This window comes from Tupaia chinensis, unplaced genomic scaffold (genome assembly GCF_000334495.1).
Source record: "Tupaia chinensis unplaced genomic scaffold, TupChi_1.0 Scaffold000294_5, whole genome shotgun sequence".
NCBI classification, from domain to species: domain Eukaryota; kingdom Metazoa; phylum Chordata; class Mammalia; order Scandentia; family Tupaiidae; genus Tupaia; species Tupaia belangeri.
The window spans coordinates 2,548,104-2,570,189 of NW_006159782.1; the positions used below are offsets into that span (position 1 = coordinate 2,548,104).

General features: G+C 44.9%; 1 protein-coding gene and 1 non-coding gene across 3 annotated transcripts in view; both read right to left on the minus strand.

Moving 5' to 3' along the window:
* ADSL (adenylosuccinate lyase) overlaps positions 1-22,086 on the minus strand; it is a 27,232-nt gene that overhangs the window by 4,206 nt on the left and 940 nt on the right. The window contains exons 1-9 of one of the 2 annotated variants that reach the window (XM_027772743.1): positions 21,174-21,251; positions 14,437-14,640; positions 10,807-10,851; positions 10,235-10,314; positions 6,716-6,887; positions 6,460-6,506; positions 5,003-5,093; positions 3,862-3,931; positions 3,569-3,716 (exon numbers count right to left, since the gene is read on the minus strand). In XM_027772743.1, the coding sequence (XP_027628544.1) occupies positions 3,569-3,716; positions 3,862-3,931; positions 5,003-5,093; positions 6,460-6,506; positions 6,716-6,887; positions 10,235-10,314; positions 10,807-10,851; positions 14,437-14,640; positions 21,174-21,176 (860 nt within the window). In that variant the 5' untranslated portion in view covers positions 21,177-21,251. Of the gene's footprint in view, positions 1-3,568; positions 3,717-3,861; positions 3,932-5,002; positions 5,094-6,459; positions 6,507-6,715; positions 6,888-10,234; positions 10,315-10,806; positions 10,852-14,436; positions 14,641-21,173; positions 21,252-22,086 lie in introns of those variants that run through there. The other variant, XM_027772744.1, reaches the window with a different exon arrangement.
* Positions 12,587-12,690, minus strand: LOC114008178 (U6 spliceosomal RNA). The gene has a single exon (XR_003549741.1). It is a non-coding gene; the product is annotated as a U6 spliceosomal RNA (small nuclear RNA).

The following is a 22,086-nucleotide window of genomic DNA, read 5'->3' on the forward strand; positions in this document are numbered from 1 at the left end:
CCTGCTGTACTAAGTGGCACTGGCACCCAGCAGATCACTGAGGTTGGCCAGCCTGCTGTCTGCTCTCTTTCCTCTCCATCTACCCAGCCACTGTGCCCATGTGGACTTGGACTTGTAAAGCAGCCTTCTAGCTTGTTCGAACCAGACCCATGCTCCCTTACATCTGATTATCCATATTGGTGCCACAGTATTTGGGGAGGCAGGTATGACTGGTTCAGACACTGCTTAATGTGGCTGACTTCTAAGGGGGTTCGCATAACTTTTCCATGAATCTTGGGTTATGTACAGATCCCAGTTTTAATTATACATTCTTTTTCCACTTGACAAATCCTAGCCCAGGGCCAGCAGGTGGCATGGAAGTTAAGGGACTGGATCACACATAGCCATCTGAATGGATTGTCCCAGGCTGGGTGGCTTGAGAGACACACTGAGTGAGTGTGTGCATATATGCTCAAAATCCCAAGGAGACTGGAGAGGTAGGGACTGCAGTACACATCCCTCATGGGAATGGCTTGCTTTCCCTCTCTCTACGTTCCTCTCTGGCAAGTGCACATGCCCTATAACAAACACTAAAAAGTGGGAAAAAATAGACATCTTAGTAAAATGCAAGGACACCAGAATGAGAACCTATTTAAAATGCATATACACTTGATCCTGGAGAAACTATGACCTGAATTGCAAAGACACTCTTTTTAAAAAAAAATTTTATTTTTACTGGCTGGTCCAAGTTTATTTGGGTTGCCCTGGGGGACCCAAGAATTATTTTTTAAACTTTATTTATTATAATTATTTTTTAAGAGAGATTTTTGCTATAGGGCACGTGCACTCACCAGAGAGATAGACAGAAAGCAAGAAATCAGCCCCCAGGGGTATGGCCACACCACAATCCCTTCTCCTCCATTCCTCTCAGGATCTTAGGCACACATGCATGCACATGTGCTCAGTGTGAGTTATAAGCCACTGCATGTGGAGCATAAACCACAGCTGATTACGTGGGAGTCTAGTGACGTAACCATTATGCCATCTGCTGGTCTCTATTATTACTGCTTTTAAATTTGCTATAGGGCATGTGTGTTCATGAGAAAGGGGGAGAGAGAGAAGGAAAGTGTGAAAATAAGCCACCAGGTCCAAGACTTGAACCATGGTTGCCCATGTGAAAGTTCAGTGCCTTCACCACTATGCCACCTGTGGCTCTTACACAGATCCACTTTTTTTATTTTTAAAAGAGATTGTTGCTGTAGGAGGGCACATGCACTCACCAGAGAGACAGAATGTGAGAAATCACCCCCTGGGGGATGGCTACACCACAATCCCTTCTCCTCCAGTGGGATTTTGAGCACACACAGGCACCTGCGCATGAGTTTGAGGCTCCTGAGGTCTGGGATTTGAACTGCAGTCAACCATGTGGGAGTCCAGCTATGTAATCATTATACCACCTGCTGGTCCAGATCTTTTTTTTTTTTTTTTTAAGAATTATGTTACTTAACTTTATTTATTTTCTTATTTTAATTTGATCAGAAAGGGACAGCGTGAGAGAGAGAAAGCTTCAGGATCCAGGACCTGAACCAGGGTGGACCATGTGGGAGTCCAGCACCCTTTACCACCATGCCACTTGCCAGCCCTAGGTCCAGATGCTCTTTTATGTAGATTTTTTTTCTCAATAAATATATTGGAAATTTTGGGGGGATTTGTGACAATTTGAAAGAATTTCTTAGTGGAGAGAAATGTAAACAGATATAAAGATGCAGTCTTAGGCTGTAACTGCTACAATGAACTGCAGCACATCCTGCTTTGCAGCCACCTCCTGCTGCTAGTGCGGTGAGCTCAAGTGTTGGGAACATGCGCTTAATGTGCCATTTGAGCAGCAGATTGTAATACTGTGTTAGTTTTCCTACTGTTTTATAACTTGGCTTTCATGGAATTACTTTACCACAGATGCCTCTTGTAAGTGGAAAAACTATCAGCCTAGAATCAGATGTTTTTTCAAAAATGCAGCAATGTTTCCAGTACTATATTATGCATACGGCTGTAACACTATTGACATACACCCTAACATGTTACAATGATTCGGTCATTAGTGTACAGGATGCACTGCTGTGATACAATTATGTGGACTGCACTGGGCTACCACACAGCAACTGCACTGCTGCTTCTTCATGACCAATGCATAAATCCCTACACCTATATATGAATACGAATTTCCTTTTCATGTTATCTTCTCACTTCTGATGTCTAGTGTTAGTAATACATAACCGCTACAGTGTTTTGTATCAGGTAATACTGATGTAGATATTAACAGATGATTCACCTTACAACTAGATGATGCAAATTTCAAGTATTGATGCAACACTGACACTTCTTTCTTGTGACTTTCTTAGTAACATTTTCTTTTCTCTAGCTGCTAAGAATACAGTATACAGGGCTAGCAAGGGGAATGAAGGTTGGGTGGCTAGATCCCACATAGCTGACTCTGCAGTTAAAGTCCCAGACCCGGAGGCTTAAAAATCATGCTGGGTGCCTATGCATCTGTGCCCAAACTCCCAAGAGGAGAGAGGTGAATGGAGAAGGGATTGCAGTATGGCCATTCACCCGGAGAGTGATTTCTCACTTTTCCTCCCTCCTTCTCTCTCTGATGAGTGCGCTCAGCCTGTAGTAAAAATCTAAAAAGAGTATGAGATTACTACACACACACACACACGCAGACACACACACACTCGTGCACATTTTGTTTTGTTTACTTTTTGCTATAGGGTGCATGTGCTCACCGCAGACAGAGAGAAAGAGATGAAAAGTGAGAAATCACCCCTTCGGGGCGATAGCTACTCCACATTCCCTTCTCCTTCATTCTCCCTTTGGGATCTCGGGCATGCATGCACACATACCTGGAATGTTTTTCAAGCCACCAGGTATACCATGTAGTTGGCCAAGTGGGAACAGCTGCCTTAACTTCCATGCTAGCTAGCTGGCCCAGTAACTAAGTTTTAGGGGAATCAAAAGTTAGGGATTGGCACCTAGAAACTCTGTCTCCCATTCAAAGACTATCTGTATACATAATATAGAAAACCATGTCAAGCAGAGACCTTACAAGAAGCCACAGATTACTTCTTACCCACTTCATAACTAACCAAGGTGTCAGGGCCAAGACACCACAGGTGACATCTACCTGTCTTCGAAGTATGGAAACTCCTGCCAGGGCCTGTCAGTCCCCTTTATAATCTGGCTACCTGTGGTCATGTTCTGCCTCATCTGGCACTCACTTCATTCCCCAGGGCTACCCAAGTATTAGTAACTCCCTAAGTATTTCTCAGCCTTTCCTATGTTTGCGATCTTCTGTATAGAACATGCCTGTATTTCTTAAGTCTTACAGCATCGCTTCTACTGTGACCCTTCCTCTCCACTCTCACAATACCTTGTATGTACTTTGATGCTCACACTGATAACCCTGTTCTTTTCGCATTTTGCCTGTCAGACTTCAGGTTCCTTGGGGACAAGGAACTATATCCTTGGCTTCTAGGCCTTTCCTGGAGTCTCCCTCTTAGCTTGCGGAAGGAGTCCCTGTCCCACTGACCGGTTGGCACTATCATCCAGGGTGCGCTCAAACCACTGCACAGATGCTGTCTGCAGCGGGTCCATGATGAGGGCCATCAGGTGCCGGGCAAGGCTGCAGCAACGTTCTGAGCGCATGGGGTTCCGCTTGTATGGCATTGCGCTTGAGCCTGCCCGTGGAAAAAGACAAAATGCAAAGGCAAAGATGACTTTAGAGTGCAGGGCTGTGCAAGCATGCTAATAGGTGAGCCGACAACACATGCCTGCAAGCCTCCAGCAGCTCCATGGTGCTCCCAGGTCTCTACAAACACTCACCAATCTGCTGTTTCTCAAAGGGTTCCTCCATCTCCTTGAGGTTTGCCAGGAGGCGAATGTCAGTGCAAATCTGAGGAAGAACAGGGATCATGCCACACCGTCAGTGTGCAGGAGAGTCTGGAAGCAGGACTAGACTGATGAAGATGAGCTCTTTAGGTGGGTGCTGCTGGGCTGAAGACCGGCACGTCCTCCCTCAGAGCTCCCTTTACTTGGACTCCTTTGCTCCTGAAGAGCTGGGATGCAAACTCAAGGACATGGGCATGCTTTGTGAAACCCTGATTAAGACATCAAGGGAAACTGAAGACAAAATTAATTTTTAAAAAAGAAATACTTTAATTAATTACTTATTTTTAACTTGACCAGACAGGGACAGAGTGAGTGAACGAGAGAGAGTGAGAAAGTAAGTCGCCAGACCCAGGACTCGATCTGCCGTCGGCCATGTGGGAATCCAGCGTCCTTAACCACCATGCTACCTGCTGACTCCACAAAATTAATTTTTTGAGAGATTTTTGCTATAGGGATCGTGCACTTGCCAGAGAGACAGAGAGAGAGAGAAAGTGAGAAGTCACCTCCTGGGGGCATAGCCACACTCCAATTCCTTCTCCTCCACTGTCCTCTGGGGATTTTTGAGCATAGACACCCATGTGCCCAGCATGAGTTCCAAGCTGCCAGATCTGGGACTTGAACCAAGACTGGTCATGTGGGAGTCCAGTCTTAACTACTATACCACCTGTTGGCCCTGGCAAAATTATTATTATTTTTAAAAGGATTACTTTATTTATTTCAATTTGACCGTACGGGGACAGAGACAGAGAGACACAGAAAAGAGACAGAGAGACAGAGAGAAAGTGAGAAAGCAAGCCATCAGGTCCGGGACTCAAACCATGGTCAGTCATGTGGGAGTCTAGCACCCTTAACCATCATGCCACCTGCCAGCCCCCAAAATTAATTTTTATATACTCCTGAAGAAGATGGACATCCTGCAGTCCTTGGAGTGAATCCAGTCTTTCCCTTTTAACACACCTGAATGTAAGGTCTCTATATGTAAGTTCCAATTGTTAAACCTGGTGTGTGATATCTCTTGAGACATGATTAACTTAAAGTCTGAGGCCGATTAAGCCTGTAGTGCTACCACCCTCACCTTATGCACGGATGCCCCCAAGCTCGCCAGCACAGATAGCACCTCGATATCTACTTTTCGTGTGTAGGTCTGTCCTGTGATGATGAAAGCCCTAGAAAAGACAGAAAAAACACTTCCGTTAAAACATTTCAGGAGCCCAGCAGGTGGCATAGTTGTTAAGGTGGTGGACTCCCTCATGGCCAACCATGGTTCAAGTCCCAGACTGGGGGTGTGAAAATCATACTGGGTGCATGTGAGTCCATGCCCAAAATCCCAGGAGGAGAATGGAGGAGAAGGGATAAGGGAGTGGCCATCCCCCCGGGGGGCGATTTCTCGCTTTCCCTTTCCTTATTTCTCTCCAGAGAGGACACAGGCCCGATGGCAAAAACCTAACACCCCCTCCCCACTCCAAATCCCAACATTTCCAAATGAGACTATGTCAAACAAATACACATCAGGTCCAGTGCAAAAGCTGGATCTTACTAAGTCACACTGAGCCCAGAGGACCTGGCTGGAGCCTGCTCCTGGAAAGCACTCTTTTCTCTTTGTTTTGCTATAGGTCCCTGTGCTGAGAGAGAGAGAGGGGCAAAGTGAGAATCACCACCCAGGGGAAATGGCTATGCTACAATCCGTTCTTCTTCATTCTCCTCTTGGGATTTGGGGCACACACATACACACCTGGCAGGTTTTTCAACTGCTGGGTCCAGTAATCGAATTGCTCAGTCAGCCATGTGGGACCCAACCACCTTAATCTCTGCTTCGCCTTTTGGCCCCTGGAACACCCTTCTTCCATCCTTTTTACTAACACTCAGGAAGCAGTCCTGACTTGAGGAGCAAACATGGTCTAGTGTGCCCATGTCCCAGTGCCTGGGAAGAGGGATCAAGGCAGAGCCTCGTGGCCCTCAATGGAGACGGTCAGATTGAGAAGAACACTTTGGAGGCCCTCAGTAAACAAATGGGAACAGCAACAACATGGGCAAGGTTTTTCTAAACAAATCAGAAATAGTTTCCTTTTTCCTTGTGGGTAATAAGAAAATAGACTTTGGACTCTGAGAAAAATAAAATCCAGGCTAAAGACGGAAGGAAATGGGTGTTAAGAAGAAAGGAAGAAAGAGCCAATAAAGAGAAGGCTGGGCCACTCCTGTGGCCTAGTTTAAAGGAGCCAGATCCCATATGGTCACCTGTGCAATCTGAATCCCAGACGTGGTGGCTTAAAGAACACTGGGTATTTATGTGCTCGAAATCCCAATGGGACAGAGAAACGGATGAGGAGGGATTGCAGCATGATCATGCCCAATGCAGGGAGGTAGGGGGAATGCTTTCTCTCTCTCTGTCTATCTCTTTCTGGTAAGCAAATGAATCCTCTGGCAGACTTTTTTAAAAATGAAAAAAAATTTAAGGTCAAATGCAGTAGTATACTGAACACGGGCCTTTCATCCACTTAATAAGAAGGTCAGCGTCTTCCCCCACTTACCTACCTCTTAAATCCAGCCTTCTCTGTCACCATCTTGTCAAGCTGCTCTACCTGGAACAGGAAAGACACATCCCCATAGAAATCCAGGTGTCCAGCATAAGAGCATCTCAACCTGTCATCCTGCCCAGGTCACTGTCCTCCAAACTCCTTCCAATCCAAAGACTCTGCCTGCCTATCCTGGGACTAATCTCTCCTACCATCCTGGAGGTCAGCTTACTTATCTCTTGGGCTCCCACCAATGAGTGAAACTTTCATAGTACCTTTTGGTCATCTCCCTCGAAGAGCTGCAGGAAGCTGGCCTGAGTGCCAGTGGTGCCCTTCACTCCCCGGAAGCGCAGGTCATCTCGAACGCGCTTCAGGTTCTGGAGATCCATGCAAAGATCCTGAATCCAGAGACAGCAGCGTTTCCCAACTGTAGTAAGCTGAGCAGGCCTGAAAACAACCCAAAGAGAATACAGAGAAGTCTCATACCAAGGCCTCATTTCATAAAAACTTCACTGCTTTTCCTAATGACCAACCCTTAGGAGAAAGCGATTGAGTTGGGAGGCAGCTGGTTGCATGGTGGTTAAGGTGGCTGTATACCACATGGCTGACTGTAAGATTTGAGTCCTGGACCTGGCAGCCTGAAAAACACACCAGGTGCATATATGTATGTGCCCAAAGTCCCAAAAGGAGGGAGAAATGGAAAGGGAATTGAGGTGTGACCATCCACCTTTCTTACCCCCTTCCTGTCCCCATTTCTCTTCAGGAAGTTCATGCATCCACTGGCAAAAACGAAACAAAACAAAACAAACTACAACAAAAAACAACACTGGAGAAATTACTAAAAACAAAAGCTGGGGCCAGAAGGTGGTGAGGTAGTTTAGGCACTGGCTGACTATGGTTAGTCCTAGATTCTGCAACTTGAACTCACGCCAGGTGCATGCGCATGTAAGCCCAGAATCCCGAGAAGGGACTGGAAGAGAAGGGACTGCAGTACGGCCATCTTCCCGAGTGGGGTGATTTCCCAGCTTCCCTTTCCCTGATTCTCTCTGGCAAGCACATACACCCTATGGTAAAAACCTTAAAAAAAAGAAAAAGAAAAATGAATAAATAGTTAAAAGATTCAATGTCATTTATAAATATTCAAAAATTACAAAATTAAAGGGCTACTAGCACAGTTCTTTCTTTATCAAGAGGCAATTTAACAAAAAGGCAGGAAAAATGTCTGCCATGTTTAGGGCTATACCTCTAAATTCTGACAAGAAATACATTAGACACTCACGTAACAAACATTAACCAAATATCTGATGTGTTTGGAAATACAACAGCAAACAAAAAAGGTCCCTGTCCAATGGAGCTTACTTCTCAATGTAAACAAGTAAGCAAAACAAACAAGCTTTGTTTTTTTCTTTTTTAAAGTTTTGCAGTAGGATGTATGTGCTTGCCAGAGAGACAGACAGACAGAGAAATGGAAAGTGAGAAAATACTCCTCAGGTGGGATGGCCATGACGCAATCGCTTCTTTTCTTGAGATTTTGGGCATGCACGCACATGCACCTAGAGTGTTTCTCAAGTCAGCAGGTGTGTGACTTGAAGTGTGAAGTCCACCGTGTAGAATCCAGCACCTAACCATGATGCCACCTTCTGGCCTGCTAATTAACTTATTTATTTATTTATTTTTAAGATCTTTGTTATAGGGTGCATGCGCTCACCAGAAAGACAAAAAGTGAGAACTGACCACCCTGGGAGGGATGGCCATATCTCAATCCCTTCTCCTTTATTCTCTTCTTGCAATTTTGGGCATGCACGCACATGTGCCTGGCATAAGTTTCAAGCCGCCAGATCTGTGACTTGAACCACAGTCAACCACATGGGAGTCCAGCACCTTAACCACAGTGCTACCTGTTGGCCTCAATTGTTGCTATTTTAAGTGCTAGAAAACTAAAACAGCAACGAGGACACTAGAAAATGCCACCCTACACTGGCAGAAAAGGAAGGCCGTTAGAAGGAGCCAAGAACTGAATAGGAGCTAGTCCTGCTGCAGAAAACAAAGAACATGCAGCTAACGGCCTGGCTTTCAGTCTGAGGTCTGAGTTAACCCACTGAAGATCTACTTCTGAACATAAAACATGATTACGAATAAACTGCAAAATTTTCCAAATTTGGGGCCAGCAGGTGGCATGATAGTTAAGGTACTGGATTCTCACTTGGCCAACCACAGTTTGAGTCCCAAATCCAGAAGTTTGAAAATCACACCAGTGCCCCAAATCCCAAGAGGAGAATGGAGAGGGAAATGCAGCGTGGCCACCCCCCTCGGAGGGCGGGGTGATTTTTCACTTTTCGTCTCGCTATCTCTTTCTAACAAATATACATGCCCTACACCAAAAACCTTAAAAAAAACCCAAAAAAACAACTATCCATGTTCTAGTAGATAATCTAGCCATCACGTCCCAGCTAGCAACACCAAGGTATACCTCTAGGAATGCCTACAGTAGGTTCATCACAAGCTACAGTATATCCCCAAATTAATCTTGTGTAGTTTCCCTTCTTGCTAAGTCCCATTATCCTACTATGACATACTGGCTATGATGCTGGACTCCCACATAGTTGACCAGTCTGAGTCCTGGACTCAGTTGCTTAAACACATGCCGGGCACATGTGCATGCATGCCCAAGATCTCAAGAAAAGAATGGAGGAGAAGGGATCACAGTGTGACCATACACCTGCCACCTGGGGATGATTTCTTGCTTTCTGTCTCTCTGACAAGCACACACACCCTACAGCAAAAAAAGATCTCTCTTAAAAATAAAAGGCTTTATTCAATAATAATTTTTTTTTTTTGAGAGGTTTTCGCTATAGGGCACGTGCGCTCGCCAGACAGACAGAGACATAGAGACAGAAAGCGAGAAATCACCCCCCAGGGGGAATGGTCACGCCGCAATCCCTTCTCCTCCATTCTCCTCTCGGGATCTTGGGCACGCACGCACACGTGCCCGGTGTGAGATTTAAGCCACCGGGTCCGGGACGCGAACCGCGGTCGACTACGTGGGAGTCCAGTGACATAGCCATTACACTAACTGCTGGTTCCCTTATTGAATAATAATTTTAAAAATGTCCACAATTACAAAAATTTATTTATTGTCATTTTTTTTTTTTGAAGTTTACCAGAGAGAGACAGAGAGACGGAAAGAGAGTGAGAAAGCAAGCCACCAGGTCCAGGACTTGAACTGTGGTCAGCCACGTGGGAGTCCAGCTATGTTAACCACCATGCCACCTACCAGCCCTGAAACTTGCACATTTTAATAGTCAAAAATACAAAAAGTAGAAAAAATTTAATTACTCTATCATCTTATACACCAGAATAATCAATACTTGCATTGTGGCCAATAACTGTTCATTTGTCTTATTAGCATTTTTTTAAAAAAGGTTTTTGCCACAAGGTGTGAGTGCTTGCTGGAGAGAGACAGAGAGGGAAAGTGAGAAACTGCCCCCTCCCCCGGGTAGACGACTATGTCGCAATCCCTTCTCTCTCTATTTTCCTCTTGGGATTTGGGGCACGCATGGTGAACCATGGTTGGCAATGTGGGAATCCAGCCACCTTAACCACCACACCACCTGCGGGCCCACACCAGTGAAAATTTTAAGGTGTTTACTGTGCTCAATTCTCATAATCATCCCTAATTATCTGGTTGAGAGTTTTCACCTCAAGGTCACTGTGGAAAAGGGAGAACTGAAGGAGTCGCTGACAGCCGTATGCATGTAAAAGTCCAACTCCCAGGAAGCAACCTCATCACTTACTGAAAATGTGTGAAACCCAAGGTGGGCAGGTCAGCTCGCTCCTTAGCAAAGTCGGCAAGCCGAGAGATCACTCTAGCAAGCTACAAGAAAAACACCATGTGTTAAAATGAGGATGAATTCAGGCTGAGTGTATTACATAATCGGGAACTAAACTTTTAGGCAATTTTATATAAAACTAGACCTCTAACTCATGGAAGGCAGCAGTCATATCTTTCCATCTCTGAATCCTACAGTGCCCTGTTGAGATCATAGCAATCAAGAGTTGAAAACTGAGCTGACTACCTAAAAAGTCATGGACTATTCTAAACCACTGCAGTAAAAGAGAAAATCATAACCCCAGACTACGTAGTCTAACAACTTGCTTCTGGCTGTACTTTAAAGTAAAAGGCTCTAAAAACGTTCACTTATAACATTTTAATCTAAAAAAGAGAATAAATTCTATGGACTAGGTACATGATCATTCACCTGAGAAAACGATAATCCATGCAGATATACAACGGGTTGATTTGACTGGCACCTATCTCCTATCACAGAAGTCTAGGGATGGCAGGAAACTTCTGTGAACTCCTTACCTTTGGCAAAAGCAGGTCAAATGCATTTCTAAGAATAATCAGATCCTGCGAAGAAAAATGCAAAGGCCTTAAAACAGCTTTGCCCAAACAATATCATTACTGAACACTTTCCGGCCATGGCAGCTGGGTTCTCAGCTAGCAGCCTATCTCTCCATCAACAGCACTGGGAAAGGCAGAAGATGGTACCTTTTCTGACTACTATTTAAAAACCACACCAACGTACCAAGAGTGTATTGATAGTCAAAGTGTAGAAGTTTCCACTAACATCCCTTTCCGAGCTCCTAAGTTCTTAGAAAGAGTTATAGCTACTATTCCGGGGTGAGAAAAAACAGGAGAGAACAATTCATCATCATCATTACTTCAATGAGAGCAAAACTTTGGAGGAGGTTTAGATGCTGGGTTTCTGACACTGGATTTTATTTTTTTAAGATTTATTTAATTTCAGGGGCCCGCAGGAGTTGTGGTGGTTAAAGGAGCTGGACTACCTACCATGTGGCCAACTGCAGTTTGAGACCCAGACCCGGCAGCTTGCCTTCTCACTTTCCCACTCCCTCTGTCCCTTTCTGGTCAAATTAAAATAAACAAACAAACAAAATAATTCTTAAAGAAAAAAAAAGATTTATTCCATTGGTTGTTATTATTTTTATAGGTTTTTGCCTTAAGGAGCACGTGCTCACCTAAGAGAAAGAAACAGAGACAGTGAGGGTGAAAATTGAGACCACCCACAGGGGGGAAGGCCACACTGCAATCCCTTCTCCTCCATTCTCCTCTGGGGATCTTGGGCACACATGTGCATGTGCCCGGCATGATTTTGAAGCCACGGGGAGTCTGGGACTTGAACCCATGGTCAGCCATGTGGGAGTCCAGGGACATAACTGCTATGCCATCTGCGGGCTAGCCCCTATTATTATTATTATTGCTTTTTAATTTGACCAGAGAGAAAGAGAAAGGGAAAATGAGAAAGCAAAGCACCAGGTTTGAGACCCAAACTGTGGTTGATCATGTGAGAGTCCAGTGCCTTTACCATGCCATCTGCCAGCCCCCCAACAGTGATTCTTTTTATTTTGGGAGAGGTTTCTGCTATAGGGCGCGTGCGCTTGCCAGACAGACAGACAGAGACAGAGAGACAGAAAGCAAGAAATCACCCCCCAGGGGGGGTGGCCACGCTGCAATCCCTCCTCCATTCTCCTCTCGGGATCTTGGGCACGCACGCGCACGCGCCCGGCGTGAGTTTAAGCCACTGGGTCCGGGACTTGAACCACGGTGAGTCCATCAACATAGCCATTACGCTAACTGCTGGTCTCCCCCTAACAGTGATTCTTGTTACAGGGCTTCTGATGAACAAAAAAGTTAAAAAGCAAAACAAGGGGCCAGCAGGTGGAGTGGTGGTTAGAGGTGCAAGACTCCCACATGGCCAACTGTGGTTCGAGTCCTGGACCTGGTGACTTGCTTTCTCACTTTCCCTCTCTTTCTGACTCTCTCTGATCAAATTAGGATCCACGGAAACAAAACCTAAAATGACTGAAAACCACACAACTCAATGTTCATCATCTTCTCAAAGGAGTGTCTGAGTCCTGAGAAGTTTCTGTATGACACACTCCACTTTCCTCCCCCTTTTTCTGGACTACAGCTATTAACAGGGAAAGGCATGATCCAAAATGTCAAGGTTTAGGAAACTCAAAGCTGCTCTCGAGGGAGGCAAGACATGTATTTCAGGCAACCCCAACACACTGGGTATATGTATGTATGTACGTATGTATATGTGTGTGTGTACACACATAAAAATAAGGGACGCTTCACAAATTTGCGTGTCGTCCTTGTGCAGGGGCCATGCTGATCTCTGTATCGTTCCGATTTTAGTATATGTGCTGCTGAAGTAAGCACCATATTGGGCATATTTTTAAGCAGAATTTCCTAAGTTGTTTCTCTTCCATTATCTGACTCACCAATTACACACAGATGCCTTTAACTATGTAGTACTTAAAGACCTAAAAAAGTATTTTGGGCAACTGAAACATTACTGGCTTCTTCCTGAATTGGAAGATTATCTGGAATCTAATTTCTGATCTCACCGGAACATTACAATTAAGAGAAACTTCTTTTGTTTTTAATAATTATTTAACTTTATTTATTTACTTATTTTTGACCAAAAAGGGACAGAGAGAGAGAGTGAGAAACAGGAAAAGTGAAAAAGCAAGCTGCAGGACCAGCGGATGGCACAATGGCAACGTCATTGAACTCCCATGTAGTCCACTGTGGTTTGAGTCCCGGACCTGGTGGCTTAAACTCACGCCAGGCTGTGTGTGTGTGTGTGTGTGTGTGTGTGTGTGTGTGTGGGTGTGGCCCCGAGAGGAGAATGGAGAAGGAACTGTGTTGTGGCCATCCCCCTTGGGGATTTCTCCCTTTCTGTCTCTCTGTCTTTCTGGCGAGGGCATGTACCCCATAACAAAAACCTCTCCAAAAAAAAAAAAAGGCAATCAAGCTGCCAAGCCCAGAATTCGAACCACAGTTTGCCATGTGGGAGTCTAGCACCCTTAACCACCATGCCACCTGCCAGCCCCAATAGCAAAAGCTTTAGAGTCACTCTATCTAGATTTGACTCTTTTCTAGCTGAGAAGTCTTGGGCTGTCCATCTCTTTAACTTTCATCATCTGTAGAAAAGCAAGCCAGCCCACAAAAGACCATATATTCTATGATTCCATTTATATGGAATCTCTAGAAAAAATAAAATTAGAGACAGAAAAGGAAGCTGATGGATGTCTTGAGTCTGGAGGCAGGAGTGGAGACTAACTGCACACAGGCATGAAAAAAGCTGGGATGAGAGGTAGACTCTAAAACTGATGTCTGGAGAAGGTGGAACTTACCCAACTGGACTTAAAATAGGTAAGTTTATTAACACTTGAGCTTTTTTTAAATTCAATGAAGCTGTTTAAAATGCAGATAATAGTACCTGTCTCTTAAGCTGCTGTGAAAAATACTCCTTACTTTAAAAAAAGTTATTTAATTCCAATTGTTACTATTATTACTTTTTAAATTTGACCAGTGAGAGATGATTATTATTACTTTTTAAATTTGACCAGCGAGAGATATTATTACTTTTTTAATTTGACCAGCAAGCAGCCAGATCTGGGACTCAAACTGTGGCTGCCCCTGTGGGAGTCCAGCACCCCAGTCACCATGCCACCTGCTGGCCCCTACTTACTACTTTAAATACCAATAAAGCACTCAGAACAGTGCCTGCCACCTAGCAAGCTCACAGGAAAATATCTGCTGTTACTTTTCCACATTTGACTACATGATACTTTTGCTAACAGGTTTTACTTAACAATTTTAATGCAATACTTTAAAAATTTTTTTAGAGGCCATAACAAAGAGTTATAAAGGATTTTGGTAAGAGAAGCCCTTTGGAAAATTATCTCAGCCATAGGCCCTGGTTTAAGTCTGCACAAGCAGTACCTGCAGGTCTTATTTTATGGAGGTCACTAGATACGCCTGGTTTAGATGGAACAGTACCGTAAGTAGAAAGTTCCTTTGCACTGTCAGCCACCACCTCCCTAAAAATAAAGATCTATGGAGTCACTTCCTAAAACTGGACCCACGCGTTACAACTGTACCCAACACGGCGCCTACTGTGTTGTCTCCAACGTAGCAGGAGGTGGCACCAAGATGAATGATGCCTGCAGCCTTTGGACAGCAGTGGCCGAATGTGTGCACGTGCGCCATCACGTCATGTCGTAATCGTTTCTCCTCCTCAGCTGCCATCTTGAAGTCGATGTTGTCCAGGTTGGATCTCATCTCCTGGATTTGTTCATCTGTGATGGGCAAACCCAATGTCTGTAGAATAGGCAAAATCAAACCAAATCATCTCAGTTTCACAATGATTTGAGTTAAAAGGACCTGAGAAAAAATTTTGATTAGGTTAACATTTATGTAGATTCATGTTAACTCCCAATTCATTTTTTTGTTTGTTTTTAATTTTAATTTTTCCAGATGCGTGCACACACGAGAGAGAGAAAGTGAGAAAGCTTCCCTTACGGAGATGGTCATGCTGCAATCCCTTTTTCTCCATCTCTCCCTTCTTTCAGGACTCTGAGCAAGGACACACACCTGGTGTGTTTTTCATACTGCCAGGTACAAGGCTTGAACCATGAGGTTGGCCATGTGTGATTCAGGTGGTTTAACCACAGCAGGGGCTGGCACCCAGTTCTTTCATTGCCTACTGCTAGAGAGCACATGTAGTCAGAGACAGCACATGCCCTCCCACCACCCAACGAGGTATGGTCACACTGTAATCCCATTCCTTCCATTCCCCCCAACCCCAGTCACCATTATGCGCACACACACGCAAGCTCCCAGCATGTTTTTCAAGACACTAGGGCAGGGATTCAAACTGCAGACAGCCATGTGGGATCTGGTTCTCCTAACCCCTATGTGCTACAGGGCTGGCCTACCTCCCAGTTCTTAAAATTGGAGGCAACCAAGCTAAAAGTACACAGATGGCAGGGAGGGACAGGAAGAGACTTTCAAGTGAGACTTTGTAAGTTATACTCTAAATAAAGTCCAATATCTAAAACAATGTAATCCTGAAGTGGTCTGTTCCTTCTGCCCCATACCTTTGCTTGGCTCACTGCCTCCCATGATCTGGTCCTGGGCTGAGATGCCATCTCAGAGAGTTCTTCTCTGACTTCGACCTCAAACACCCCCTGTGTGGCTATTTCCTGAGCCTAGTTTTATTTCAAGCACTTATCACCACAGACATCTGCATACTAAATAGCCTCTTCCCCTCTAGAGTGCATACTCCAAGAGAGGAGAACTTTGTTTTATTACTTACTCCTAAGTGTCTGGGCTGTAAGTGACCAAAGTGTGGCGGCTTTACATTGGACCCAGATGAATCCACTTAGAAGAATCAAAATTAAGACATCTGTAAGAGGTTTTGCCAACAAATTATGTACGGCAAATTCAACTGAAAGCAATTCTAGGAGACGCTAATGAGAAAATAAACAGCGTAGCAGGCCAGCTTAAGAACTGCAGCCATTTTCAAATGAAGAAAGGCCTCTAGGGACCAGCAGGTGGTGTGGTGGTTAAGGTGCTGGACTCTCACATGGCCAAGAGTGGTCAGAGTCCTGGACTGGGAGCTTTCCTTCCTTCCTTCCTTCCTTCCTTCCTTTCTTTCTTTTTTAGAGAGGTTTTTGCTATAGGGCACATGCACTCGCCAGAAAGACAGAGATAGACAGAAAGCAAGAAATCACCCCCCAGAGGGGGATGGCCACGCCGCAATCCCTTCTCCTCCATTCTCCTCTCAGGATCTTAAGTATGCATGTGCACGCGTCTGGCGTGAGTTTAAGCCACCGGGTCCTAGACTCGAACCGTGGTCAACTACATGGGAGTCCAGCGACATAGCCATTACACTGACTGCTGGTCCCTCACATTTTCTTTCTCTTTCTGGTGAGTACATATGCTCTATAGCAAAATTTAAAATAATAACAATAAATATTGTTTTTTTAAAAAGGCCCCTATAAAGAACAATCTAGAAATGGGTCTAACCAGTCATCAATACACTACCACAATTTAAAAAGAAAGTAGAAAAGCATATGAATTGAGGCAAACAGGTGACATGGTGGTCGAGGTGCTGGACTCCCACATGGATGACCATGGTTTGAGTCCTGGACCAGGTGGCTTACTTTTTCACTTTCTCTTTCTTTCACCCCCTGTGGGCGGTGATTTCTCACTTTCCCTCTCACTGTGTCTGTCTCTCTCCAGTGAGCACACGTGCCCTATGGTTAAAATTCAAAAAAAGAGAACAATCTGACCAAATGCTAAGTCATAGGGAGATCGGTTTGCAAAATGGTCAGATGAGAAACCAGGAATAGGTATTTGAAAGTATCAGGATAATTATTTAGGAGAAAGCAATAGACTGATTTTACTTAGGAATGATTTGCACGTGCTTGTATCTTGTACCTATAAACACCAAGAACACGTTGAGTTTTTTTTTTTTTTTTTTTTGGGGGTTTTCCTATATGGGGGGTGGGACCAGAGAGAGAGAGAGCCAGAAAGCGAGAAATCACCCCCCAGGGGGAATGGTCACGCCGCAATCCCTTCTCCTCCGTTTTCCTCTCGGGATCTTGGGCACGCACGCACATGCGCCCGCCATGAGTTTTAAGTCACTGGGTCCAGGACGCGAACTGCAGTCGACTACGTGGGAGTCCAGCGACATAGCCATTATGCTAACTGCTGGTTCCCACACGTTGAGCTTTTTAAGACAACTTGATGGTACTTGCTATCTGCTTGTAACTGGTTACAGAAAGACCTTCCCTCTTCTCCAGGCTCTGCCTCTAGTTTCCCTGCCCCCAAGAAGCAGCTTGACTTATTTTGGGTGATAGCAATATCGACATCTAACACTCATCTATCATTAGAAAAAGACTAACAAAAAAGTAACTAGCATTCCACAGGCAGCTCAGAACTGGACCTTAGTGCTGGACATGTACAATGTGAAACTGAGTCAAACCTCATCTGAAACTCAAAAGCCCTGACTCTAGGAAGGATCCTGCAGCTCAGATGTGTATTGTCCAAAATGGTGGCTATCAGCCAGATGTGGCTATTTAAATTTAAACTGGTTAACTAAAATAAAAAATTCAGCTCCTTAGGCCAGCAGGTGGTGTGGTGGTTAAGGTGACTGGATTCCACATGGCCAACTTTGCAGTTCAAGTCCTAGACCTGGTGGCTTGAAAACAAGCTGAGTGCCGGTGTGTGCATGCCCTAAATCCCCAGAGGAGAATGGAGGAGATGGGACGGCGGAGTGGCCATCCCTCTGAGAGGGGATTTCTCACTTTCTCTCTCTCTCTGATGAGCACACATGCCCTACAGCATAAAACTTAAAAACAAAACAAAAACACAGAACAGTTCCTCAGGCAAACTGGCCAATCTCAAGTGTTTAGTAGACACACGTGGCAGGGACCTGAAGTCAGCAGATGTGACACCTCAGGGCTCCGAGAACAGAGCAGCAGAGGCAGCACAGCCATACTGCTTGTCCCTCTAAGCAATGTAACTTCTGCTAATTTTCTGCATTCCTCCTAATCTCTCTCGCCTTTTTTTTTTTTTTTTTTAAGTTTTTACTATAGGGTGTTTGTGTGCACCAGAGTGAGAGGGAAAGTGAGAAATCACCTCCCAGGGACGATGGCCATGCCACAATCCCTTCTCTTCCAGTCTCTTGGGATTTTGGCATGCTTCCAAGTCAGCCATGTGGGAATCTAGTGCCTAAACCACCACACCACCTGCTGGCCTCAATGCAGATTATTGAGAATTTTTTTTCTCATTTGCTGTAAGACATGTGGACTTGCCACACACACACACACACACGCGCACACACAGAGAAGGAGAGTGAGAAAACACCCTCTGGGGGGACAGCCACGATGCAATGGCTCCTCCTTTACTCTCCTTTTGGGGTTTTGGGCATGCACATATATACACCCAGGGTGTTTTTTCAGCCACCAGGTCCAGGACTCAAACTGCACCATTGATCAAGTGAGATCTAATGGCCAACTGCTGGCCATTTCATGGGGCTAACTTTAACATACTAACTAAAAGATAAACTAAATCAAAAATGGTACGCATTTCAGGTAATGTTTAGACAAGAAAACAAACAAACAGACAAACAAACGGCACATTTGAACTGCTTTCCAACTCGTTTGAAGCCATTTACTAGCTATGGTGACCCTGGCAGACTGAGTGCCACTACTGTACAGGATGGAGTATCCAGGGCTGGCCTGTAACACAGTGGTTAAGCGCAGAGCACTGGGAGCTAGAACCCATGTGGCTGAAGCCTGGCCTGGTGGCTTAAAAAACACATCAGGCACATATACCTGCATGCCCCAAATCCTGACAGAATAGAGAAACAGGAAAAGGACTTTGGCATTACCATGTCCCATTGGAGGGTGCTTAAAGAAAGGCGACTGATTCCACATGGCCAACCTTTTTTTCTGGCAATTAAAGAAAAAAGAAAGACAACATCAAATGAAAAAGAATAAACACTAGTACATCACAAACCACAACACATGATTAAAGTCATACATCTGGTGATAGTTACCTGAGCCGAGTTTATTAAGTCTATGTCTCCATTCCCCCATCTATAAAACAGACACGGTGACAGTATCTACCTCACACGGTTGTTTTGAGGACTGATCATTTTAATTTGCTCTAGGATGTGTGTCCTTGCAGAAGTGAAAGAAAAAGAGACAGAGAGAAACAGAGATAAAGGGAAAGTGAGAAATCACTCCCCACACAGCAATCCCTTCTCCTCTGTTCTTCTCTCAGGATTTTGGGTAAACATGCACGTGCACCTGGCGTGTCTGACGAGCCACTGGGTCGTAAACCACAGTGTCGGTCATGGAAGAGTCAGCCACTTAATCATCATGCCACTAAACACCAAAAACCCGTTGATTTTTTTTTTTTTTTTTTTTTGAGAGGTTTTCGCTATAGGGCGCGTGCGCTCACCAGAGAGAGAGAGAGCCAGAAAGCGAGAAATCACCCCCCAGGGGGAATGGTCACGCCGCAATCCCTTCTCCTCCGTTTTCCTCTCGGGATCTTGGGCACGCACGCACATGCGCCCGCCATGAGTTTTAAGTCACTGGGTCCAGGACGCGAACTGCAGTCGACTACGTGGGAGTCCAGCAACATAGCCATTATGCTAACTGCTGGTTCCCACACGTTGAGCTTTTTAAGACAACTTGATGGTACTTGCTATCTGCTTGTAACTGGTTACAGAAAGACCTTCCCTCTTCTCCAGGCTCTGCCTCTAGTTTCCCTGCCCCCAAGAAGCAGCTTGACTTATTTTGGGTGATAGCAATATCGACATCTAACACTCATCTATCATTAGAAAAAGACTAACAAAAAAGTAACTAGCATTCCACAGGCAGCTCAGAACTGGACCTTAGTGCTGGACATGTACAATGTGAAACTGATTCAAACCTCATCTGAAACTCAAAAGCCCTGACTCTAGGAAGGATCCTGCAGCTCAGATGTGTATTGTCCAAAATGGTGGCTATCAGCCAGATGTGGCTATTTAAATTTAAACTGGTTAACTAAAATAAAAAATTCAGCTCCTTAGGCCAGCAGGTGGTGTGGTGGTTAAGGTGACTGGATTCCACATGGCCAACTTTGCAGTTCAAGTCCTAGACCTGGTGGCTTGAAAACAAGCTGAGTGCCGGTGTGTGCATGCCCTAAATCCCCAGAGGAGAATGGAGGAGATGGGACGGCGGAGTGGCCATCCCTCTGAGAGGGGATTTCTCACTTTCTCTCTCTCTCTGATGAGCACACATGCCCTACAGCATAAAACTTAAAAACAAAACAAAAACACAGAACAGTTCCTCAGGCAAACTGGCCAATCTCAAGTGTTTAGTAGACACACGTGGCAGGGACCTGAAGTCAGCAGATGTGACACCTCAGGGCTCCGAGAACAGAGCAGCAGAGGCAGCACAGCCATACTGCTTGTTAAGCTAAGCAATGTAACTTCTGCTAATTTTCTGCATTCCTCCTAATCTCTCTCGCCTTTTTTTTTTTAAGTTTTTACTATAGGGTGTTTGTGTGCACCAGAGTGAGAGGGAAAGTGAGAAATCACCTCCCAGGGACGATGGCCATGCCACAATCCCTTCTCTTCCAGTCTCTTGGGATTTTGGCATGCTTCCAAGTCAGCCATGTGGGAATCTAGTGCCTAAACCACCACACCACCTGCTGGCCTCAATGCAGATTATTGAGAATTTTTTTTCTCATTTGCTGTAAGGCATGTGGACTTGCCACACACACACACACACACGCGCACACACAGAGAAGGAGAGTGAGAAAACACCCTCTGGGGGGACAGCCACGATGCAATGGCTCCTCCTTTACTCTCCTTTTGGGGTTTTGGGCATGCACATATATACACCCAGGGTGTTTTTTCAGCCACCAGGTCCAGGACTCAAACTGCACCATTGATCAAGTGAGATCTAATGGCCAACTGCTGGCCATTTCATGGGGCTAACTTTAACAGACTAACTAAAAGATAAACTAAATCAAAAATGGTACGCATTTCAGGTAATGTTTAGACAAGAAAACAAACAAACAGACAAACAAACGGCACATTTGAACTGCTTTCCAACTCGTTTGAAGCCATTTACTAGCTATGGTGACCCTGGCAGACTGAGTGCCACTACTGTACAGGATGGAGTATCCAGGGCTGGCCTGTAACACAGTGGTTAAGCGCAGAGCACTGGGAGCTAGAACCCATGTGGCTGAAGCCTGGCCTGGTGGCTTAAAAAACACATCAGGCACATATACCTGCATGCCCCAAATCCTGACAGAATAGAGAAACAGGAAAAGGACTTTGGCATTACCATGTCCCATTGGAGGGTGCTTAAAGAAAGGCGACTGATTCCACATGGCCAACCTTTTTTTCTGGCAATTAAAGAAAAAAGAAAGACAACATCAAATGAAAAAGAATAAACACTAGTACATCACAAACCACAACACATGATTAAAGTCATACATCTGGTGATAGTTACCTGAGCCGAGTTTATTAAGTCTATGTCTCCATTCCCCCATCTATAAAACAGACACGGTGACAGTATCTACCTCACACGGTTGTTTTGAGGACTGATCATTTTAATTTGCTCTAGGATGTGTGTCCTTGCAGAAGTGAAAGAAAAAGAGACAGAGAGAAACAGAGATAAAGGGAAAGTGAGAAATCACTCCCCACACAGCAATCCCTTCTCCTCTGTTCTTCTCTCAGGATTTTGGGTAAACATGCACGTGCACCTGGCGTGTCTGACGAGCCACTGGGTCGTAAACCACAGTGTCGGTCATGGAAGAGTCAGCCACTTAATCATCATGCCACCCGGCTGGCCCTAAATATAGTCTGAAACAATAGCGGGACACAGAAAGCCCTATATATATGTGTATTATTATAGCCTTGATTCTCCCCCCTCCCCTTAATTTTTTGGTAACATAGTGACAGAGGGGGTGGGCAAGGGGATCTAGAAGGAAAGCTTCCTGGGTGCAGTTCCCCTACCATCCTAAGCACTACTGTTTCTATTTTCACTAGTCTTTTAAGAGAGCAAGACCATCCAGCCTGTCAACTTTGCTCTGAAATTTGAGAGGAAACATTGTAACAGTCTGGATCATCTTCAGGTTTCTTCAGCTCTTCTGGGAAGCCTTCTCCCAGCTATTTCTGAAACCACCGGGTCAAGTACAGCCTTAATAAAGAATAAACCAAAAAAAAAAAAAAAAAAAAAAAACCCAGGGAAACAC